The 9592-nt window shown below is 36.4% G+C and overlaps 1 protein-coding gene across 1 annotated transcript; it reads left to right on the forward strand.

Annotated features, from left to right (window-relative positions):
• The first annotated feature begins 2301 nt into the window (after positions 1-2301).
• Positions 2302-6708, forward strand: LOC126976621 (zinc finger matrin-type protein 5). Its single transcript, XM_050825100.1, has 3 exons — positions 2302-2585; positions 4569-4703; positions 6063-6708. Exons 1-3 carry the CDS (start codon positions 2459-2461, stop codon positions 6317-6319), a joined length of 519 nt encoding a protein of 172 aa, XP_050681057.1. The 5' UTR covers positions 2302-2458; the 3' UTR covers positions 6320-6708.
• Positions 6709-9592: the final 2884 nt, after the last annotated feature.

A 9592-nucleotide genomic window follows, 5' to 3' on the forward strand; every position in this document is an offset into this window, starting at 1 on the left:
AAATAACGAATCTCATATTTCATAATTACAATTCACAATAATTTAACGTCGTTGTTTTAACTTTGCTCAATCTCAATTCTCCACCATGCAAAAAATTTAAACAATCTAAATTCTTTAATGACATCTATTGCCAAGTAGATACAACACACTATTTCCGTAGAACATTCTAGAAACCGGAAATGATTACTCCCTTACCATAGATTATACACTGATATCTACTGATATACAAGAGACTCCCGTACTCTATGGAGTGAATAAAACGAATGTTCTAGTAACTTCTAACCATACACATTCTAGAATCTAGAAGCTATTACAACTTCCGTCGACTAGAAGGAAAGGAAATATAAAGCAAGGTCGGGAAGTAACCGAAATCCAAAGAAGATAAAAAAACTACGTAATAAGAGGCGGGACTGCCCTCGTTAGAGTAATAGTGTTCTGTGGGACTGCCTAAGTAAAAATTGAAATTGAAATAAAACTCTCATCATAATACCCAAATGCCCCACATAAGATATACACATACCCACACATACCCCACACACACATACACGGAAGCAAACTGAATGTTATACGAACTCACATTTTTTTCTTGTTTCAGTTTATCTTTAAGAAGCTACTTAAGAATTCTGCCTATCTCTAATCTCTGTTGGTCCATGTTTTGTTAAACAATACTTTAGCAAATTAGTGATGTTATGTTCTGTAGATTTTATGAAAACTGTTAAGCATGTAAGTTTTTAATTTACTTTATTTTATAGTGAGTATTTCTAATTTCAAGATTCCTGTGATTTTATTTATGTTTGTTAATCTTTTTATCACTTATCGGAACTCACTGCTTATATATATATATATATATGCGTGGAATACGGTATGACAAACATACCGTATTCCACGCCTACTGGTCGTACGTGGTCACTACTGGAGAGCCATAACCTATGTGGGTGGCAGCTAATTTCACTGGCGTGGGCACGACGGTTCTTCGACGGGAACTCATTGCACACCTTCGGGAATTTCAGGAAGACCCCACGGGCTGCACCCTACAGAGCACCCTGTAGACTTCGAAATACTAAACACCATACGGACTTCATCTGTAGCTGTACCTACAACCAATAATATCAATTAATACAAATGTCTAATATCTAACTTGTAACGTAGCATTATAGATTGTAGAAAAAGTAATCGTGCATAATAACTGTAATAAGCGTATGCCAAAAGATTCGTTCTGACAAGAACATTTTATTTTATATAACGTAATATTAGCTCTGATAAGAACATTTTATTTTGTATAACGTAATATTAGCTCTGATAAGAACCATTTCATAATGCTGTACATCAACTCATAGAATCATACAGATCACCAGTAGTCATCTCAGTGAAGTTTCAAGCATCGTACTTTCTCTCGACGATCGCAGACATACTCACGTGACCAGTCATATGCTCCGCGTTATACAACCGCAAAGCAAGGCCGAGCGGACTCGACTGACGAGTGAAGCGTCGGGGGTCGATCGCTATTAATGCAATTTTAATCAATGAGCAATAGCGTAGGTGCGGAATGCCCATTGACATCGTATGATCGAGCTTCGACGCGAGTTTACACAAACTGCGATAGCATTAGTTTAAGAGCGAGATAGAACACATAATATTATTCTCAATTCTTATTGAATGAAACGTTTTACTATTTCTACGATCTATAATGGTACGTTACAAGTTAGATATTAGACATTTGTATTAATTGATATTATTGGTTGAGGTAGAGCTACACATCCTATGAGCTACGACTACTGCATACCCTGTGTGCTACACACTACTGAACGTCCTGCGGGCTGTAACCTGCTTGCTTGAAGCTACCCGTCGTGCTGCGGCGTAACACTACAGGGAAGTGCGTCCAGGTGAACCAAATTGGGAGCGGACTACCTGTACTAAGAATCCTATAACGACCTTTTTTCGTGTGGGGTCGTAAAATAAATAGCATATATTTATTAACCTCTTTTATTAAGACGGACCCCACTTACATAGTCGAAATTACGCAGCAAGTAACCTCTTGAATTTAACTCCAAGCTGACTACAATTTCAACAAAATCATTATGTGTATGAGAAAAGACTTATTTCAGTGTGAATATCAGCCGTCATCGGCTATGACACCTGAACGTAGTGCTTAAATTCTCTTTGATGACACCAAGACGAATGCAATGGTCGCGTGGTGTAGTGACACCTGACAGTGGTCAGTTATCACTTTCGTGATAAAGTCCGTCAAATTCGACCCAAAACCCGCGTAACTCTGAACACTTATGTCAATTCAGTATTTATTCGCTATTGTCATTTTGTACGTATTTTCGTTTCCCCTCCTCAGCTATTGTTTTTATTTACTTTTATTTTTTTACTTAGTAACTCGAAAAGGGCATTGATTATTTTACGTATGAGTATTTTGTTCCTTATGTTTTATTAATTACTTGAGCACGATATTATGGGAAAGCGATATTACTGTGACTACTGCGACAAAACAATGGTTGCGACACCTTCAATCATAAGAATCCACAATAGCGGAGCAGCTCATCAAAAATTGCTAAATGATCATTACCAACAATATAAAAGTAAGTATTTTTGGTTCTGTTATGCCATTTTTTGTTAAACAATACTTTAGCAAATTAGTGATGTTATGTTCTGTAGATTTTATGAAAACTGTTAAGCATGTAAGTTTTTAATTTACTTTATTTTATAGTGAGTATTTCTAATTTCAAGATTCCTGTGATTTTATTTATGTTTGTTAATCTTTTTATCACTTATCGGAACTCACTGCTTATATATATATATATATGCGTGGAATACGGTATGACAAACATACCGTATTCCACGCCTACTGGTCGTACGTGGTCACTACTGGAGAGCCATAACCTATGTGGGTGGCAGCTAATTTCACTGGCGTGGGCACGACGGTTCTTCGACGGGAACTCATTGCACACCTTCGGGAATTTCAGGAAGACCCCACGGGCTGCACCCTACAGAGCACCCTGTAGACTTCGAAATACTAAACACCATACGGACTTCATCTGTAGCTGTACCTACAACCAATAATATCAATTAATACAAATGTCTAATATCTAACTTGTAACGTAGCATTATAGATTGTAGAAAAAGTAGTTCTGTTATGCCATTTTAATTTATGGAAATAGTAATAAGTGCCACTATTCACCAACCTTTGCAACAAACAAAAATCCTTTGAAAATCGCACTTTTCTCCAATATTGGGTACTTTATTCTCCAATTTTCTGCCCTCGAAGTAATATTACCTATCCATATCCATCTCAGTGTACTTATTTTTACCTTTAAGTTGATTGCTATGTTTCAAATTATTTCAGAAGTTCATCATACTTGTGTATTAAATATTTTTGTCATTCTCTTTTCATATGTAGTCTGTACATGTGAGAGGTAATAATAGGGTTGTCATCTCAAAAATTAATATAGTTATAATCTATGAAATTGATTTTTTTTTAAATAACTGACAAGACTGTTTCTGTCTTCAATATTTCTTTCTTTAGTCTACTGTATGATGGTTTTGGAGAATCGGTTGTTTGCGGAAATCTCGTTCTGGGATGACTTTAGAAACTTTTAAAACCAGACTACAATTGAAACCCCACCTAGACACCTTCTCAACTAGGACAAATCCGGGTAAACCCGGATTGATGGCAACCCTGGCTAACTTTGGCCTACTCTCAGACTGGTTGAATTATCAGTTGCAAAAAGACAGAACAGTTACTCAACTAATCAGCAAAACTGATCAAAGTTGTTAGAATTTGTGTCTTATGTAATTTAATTGAATTTATTAAAATTATATATAGTATCGAAGACTAGAAGTTCGAATAGAGGAAAAAGATTATTATAAGAAAAAGATTGAAAAATAATTATGATTATCAATAGATGCAGTTATATCATTTAATTGACTCTTTTTTTAATTACACAAAGATGCATGAGTAAATTTTTTTTTAATAGTTGGCCTTACTCTTGTTGCGGACTAGTAGGCACATCTCTAATATTCCCTTAATAATAATAATCCATTAATAGTTATGTTATTTTGCAAACATAACAAACCTTCACATTATTAAGACTCATTTTCTAATGATTTTTGTGATCCTCCTCCTCGCGTCGTTTTTCTCATTACTGAGGGTCATTACTCCCCCGCTGCATCAGTTTCTCCTGTATGATTCTCCTCCATCTGCTGCGATCCTTAGCCTTATGAAGAGCATCATGAAAGTTGATGTTTATAGCAGATCGTATTTGGTCCGACCATCTCGTGAGACTGCGTCCTCTGGGACGCCTGCCATCTACCTTGCCTGTCACCATCAGCTGTTTCAGATTATGACCCTCTTTGCGATATGTCCAAAGAATTCCAGCATCCTCTTAGAATATACACATTGGTGCGAAAGGCAGTCCATGGAATCTGCAGCATTTTTCTCCAGCACCACATTTCAAAGGCGTCTATTAGGTCTCTGTCTGCCTTTTTCAGTGTCCAGGTCTCCGCTCCATAACTAAATATGGAGAAAACTTTTGTGATAAGTACTGTTTCATTATTTTGTGCAGCTCCTGAAACAATCTTAGCAGAAGAAAGCACAAAGAAACCTTGTACGAGGTTTGCAAAGGGTGAATGTCCATTTGGCAGTATATGTCGATTCTCACATTACACACAAGAAGAATTATACACATTAAGAGGTTTTGGTAAGTTACAAATTAAAATATTTTTAGTGATGAGACAAGAACAATGATCACCTGACAGTAACTGGTGCTGCCACCTATTACTATGTAGTGATAAAAAAAGAAATCAGAATTGCACATGGATTGTACTTGTCACCTTGAGAATAAGGTACAATAGAGAGATTTAATGATAAAAGTCCAGCTTTTATGAATATTTATGATCTTAAAAAGGCCTGGGAAAATTTGCTCTAGCAAAAGCTCTTACCAGGATCAAAACCGTTATTAGGCTGTATTCCTACTTTAAGTGAAAAAGTGCACAGCATTTTTGTTATTAACAACATGCATATAAATGCAGGTCACTAAAAAGGAAAAATATAAAATTCTTCTACATTTTTTAAAGTTGGTGTCAACAGCCAAGTTAAATATGTTAAAATAACTAATACCTAAAAAATAATAAGTTAACTAATACCTACAAATACTATCTGTATCTTAATCCGAAAATTATTATCAAAAGAAATACATTCAAACATAACCTTAACAACAAAAAATAAATATCCCCAATTACAACGATTAAGAAGTGCCAATAATATAATCTTATGCCAACCCAGAACTAATTATGGTACACGAAATATAACTTTTGAAAGTGTTGAACTGTATAGTAAGCTTCCTAAAAATATTAAAGAGTGCAACAGTATGCACATTTTTAAAAAACTCCTAAATGCCCATTTAAGCAATAAAACTGAAACATAAATAGAAATATCTTGAAATTAATTGTCAACCCATTGATTAGAAATAATATTTCCTGTTGTCACATCTAGTAACTCGTTATCAATGAATCTACGTAATCTTGTGTAGTGAGTTGTGTGAACCGTGGCTTGCGTCGACTGTTGACGTCGACCGGCCCGGGTCGGTATGATTTTGATGCGATGGTGTTTTAAAACTACCCACTAGTATTACAATTTTTATAAAATATTTGTATTATAATTTTTATTTAATATTTGTATTAGAAATTAGAAATTTATATAAGCTATACTTAACTATCCTATTTTAATAATAACTAACTTAACTTAGTCTATTTTAATTACTTTATAATTTCCTGTACGCTTTAAGATGCAATCTTGTTACCCACTTTTTATAAAATAGCCTGTAAGTTCCATTTAAGTGGAAATTCCTATGGAACAATAAATGTCTTAAACCATAAAATATGACATTCAATACAATGATCTTTAAAACCATAATATCTTATATTAATTTGTGAAAAACTGTGATTTGTAATTTTGATCAGTCAGAAACCTTTGCTAAAATATAAAACAGCACCAAAATAAGAAAAATCAAAGAAAAAAAATAATAATAATGTAAATTTTTAAATTATTTATATTTCAGTTGCACAGAAGCCAAATCAAAGCGACACAATTCAGCCATCATTTACAGATTTGTATCATAAATTCAAAGCAGACAAAACATCTAGAGCCACAGATCCGGACTGTAACGAAACTGTTGTATGTGACTCAAATGGTGTGACTCATGTGTTGCCGTGGTGTTATAATGAAGCATTTGATCAGTATAGCAACTTACCACCGAGTATACAAAGATTTAGAATAGAAGGATTTTTAGATGCAAGTGTGGAGGATTGGGGTTGAACCAAACTGTTTTCAAATACAATGAAATTGATGAAACCACATATAAATTTACTCAAGAGAAACAATTATATATACGTACCATGCAGAATGTAATTCAATGTGATTGTAATTCTTTCACAATAATACAAAAAAATATTAAATTATTTTGTATAAGTAATTATTACTCAAATAACTGGAGTGTAGAAATAGCAATGAAAAGGCTCAGTACTATTGAGTTGCCCACCCAACTTAATAGCTGGTAAGACTTCTTGTGACCATTACCGATAGGCGGATGTCTCACCACAGAAAGGCAGTCTACGGCAGTTGGATTGGCGCTTGTATTTATTAACGTAATTACTATTTTTTAATACCATATTATTATATTTTTGAATTAAAGCCTTATTTAAAACTATTTTCTTTTAATTAAAAACAGACCCTGAATTGGATTCGAATAAAATTGGGGTCATAAAAAGAGGCAATACTTCAAGCCGGCTCATATTCCAGCGCTCAACAAGTAGGAGGTCCCTCCACGTATGGAGCATCAGATCAGGAACCGTGCAACGCAATGCTGCTCGAATTGTCGGAAATCCAGTGTTCTCTGGACAACCGGATTACTTGGGCTTGCGTAAAGCCGTGTTTTATTATTGTGTCCTCTACTTCCACCGCATTTATCACGAGAAGTGTCCCGATGAGTTAGACACGGTTCCTACCGCCAAATCCCACTTTGGCACGATATGTTACAAACTTGCATCCTATGGCTATGTGCTGTGGATATTCGCGATATATTATGCGGTTTTCAAGAAATTGTTTCCTTAATGATACGCCTAGGGTACCTACAAAAGAAGAGAACATACACCTACAAGGCCATCAACGGTGTTTTAATTCCTCTGGTGTGTCAGGAGAATATGGGTGGTGGTGATCACATCAGATGAACCGTACGTCCAACCTAGCGAATCTCTATAGAAAAAAGCGATTCGCTCGATTGTATGAAACGTGCAGTCATTGATAGATTGACAAATGACGGATATAATCTTGTAATAAACGGACATAGTCGTAATCCACTACGTCTTAAACAACTGTTCGCTTTCAAACTTAGCCGGATTGTACTTGGTCGCCAATCGCCATACTGTAATTACTACTATTTCACACTTATATCAAATCACTGCATGTTTCATACTGAACTAAATTAAAACATTACTTAGGCAGTCCCGCCTCATATTACGTAGTATTTACACCCTCTTTGCATACCTCCTCCATTTCCATAAAAAATACCCCGCAACATAACAACCTGTATGGTGAGATGCCGTAAATTGATTGATCTTGAGAGTAGAACAAGAACTACCAAGATTTACGATGGATGCGTCACTCGAACGGTTGGTTCAGTTGGTAAGCATGCATGGTGTAGTAGCCAATAATTTATCCATATGTTCAATATAATTTCATCTTTGTTCTAAAGATTTCGCCTTTTCAGTATTTTAAATGTTTTTTTTGGTTGATTCTCCATTAGAGATCTTGCCAATGGGTCGGCACAAATGTCAAAATGTGTATGTCAGTAGTGAGTCCTTAGCTTCATCAATGACCGTTTTAATGTTTAGATCGTGGTATATGCGACTATTAGTGATATACCAAGGTGTCCCTGTTATTATAGGTATGTAGAGTTTTTGATTGAAAGCGTTGCAGGATTTCAGTGTTTGATATAGATACCATGCCCCACAATTATTGTTAGTCTAGACAGGCTTAAGTAGGTATACATTTGTACAACAATAGTTTATTCGCTAGAATACGTTTAGATTTGCGTCCAATAAGCCAGTTAAAGTTCCTCAGTTGTTGGCAAAGAGCTTCCCTTTAATTGATCCATATGTTTTTTCCGGTTGAGTCGTCTGTCTAAATAAACTAAAACTAAACAAGTATCAGTCAACATCTGACTGGGGAATTTTAATCTGATTTAAATTGACTTCTGAACCTGTATCCCGTTATAAGGTTAAATCGCCAATTTCTAAACCACTTTGAAATTTGTTCCAAGAATTTTTTTGCACTGTTGTAGAAGCACCATCAGCTGTTGCGTCAACTGCAAACACGGTGGTATCGTATATGAAAGTACCAATAACTACCTACATCTTGCGTATTTGGTAGATCATATGTGTATATTAGGTACAGCATTGGACCCATCACATTGCCTTATGGAACTCCTACTTTAATCGTACAGAGCTTTTAGGAGCTGTCACTGTACTTGACGTAAAAAATATCTTTCAGTTAGGTAAGACTTAATGAAAATATAATACTTCATTGGCAAGTTTTTCTCGAATTTTATATAACAGCCCATCATGCCAAACTCGATCGAACGCTTGTGAAATGTCCAAAAGGGCGGCGGTGTACTACAGTGTTTAAAAGCATAATTTATGATTTCCACTAGCCTATGAACCTGCTCAATCGTTCCATGGGCCTGTCTAAAGCCAAACTGGAGTTCTGGTATAAGCTTAGCAGTTCCACTTCTGGCAGTAAGCGATTGATTACGAGAATTTTTAGAACCTCATATGGAAATGGGAGCATTGTGTTGGTACGAAATTTCTATTCAAACATGCGTTAAACATTTGAGTGAGAAATGCTAGTTCAGCGTTCTGGTCCCTGAGTTAAGATTTTGGCCTTAATTAAATCATACACTTGGAGCAATTAGCCTTGTGGATACTCATTTTATTAATTGCATTTTGTACTTCTTTTTTGGTGAATTTCTTAATAGTCCAGTCCAGGCAGCTTCCTGGACCGTTTTATTAGTCTTCTACTGCAGCCTAGATCATATTTTCGTCTGTTTTAAGAGGTATTTGACTGTCAAGTTTTTCCAACAGGTGGCTCAGCACAGTACAATATTTGCAGGGCAGGGTAGGGGAAGCAGACATAGGCCACAAGCGTATGCTGAGACGCAGGTGACGCAGCACAGCACAGTACAGTTTTCGCAGGGCAGGGCAGGAGAAGCAGACATAGGCTACGAGCGTATGCTGCAAATCAGGTGATGCAGCACGTTACAGTTTTTGCAGAGCAGGGCAGGAGAAGCAAACATAGGCCACGAGCGTATGCTGAGACGCAGGTGACGCATCACAACACAGTACAATTTTCGCAGGGCAGGGCAGGAGAAGCACACATAGGCTACGAGCGTATGCTGCAAATCAGGTGATGCAGCACATTACAGTTTTTGCAGGGCAGGGCAGGAGAAGCAGATATAGGCCACGAGCGAATGCCGAGACGCAGGTCACGCAGCACAACACAGTACAGTTTTCGCAGGGCAGGGCAGGAGAAGCA

This window comes from Leptidea sinapis, chromosome 2 (assembly GCF_905404315.1).
Source record: "Leptidea sinapis chromosome 2, ilLepSina1.1, whole genome shotgun sequence".
In the NCBI taxonomy this organism is placed as follows: domain Eukaryota; kingdom Metazoa; phylum Arthropoda; class Insecta; order Lepidoptera; family Pieridae; genus Leptidea; species Leptidea sinapis.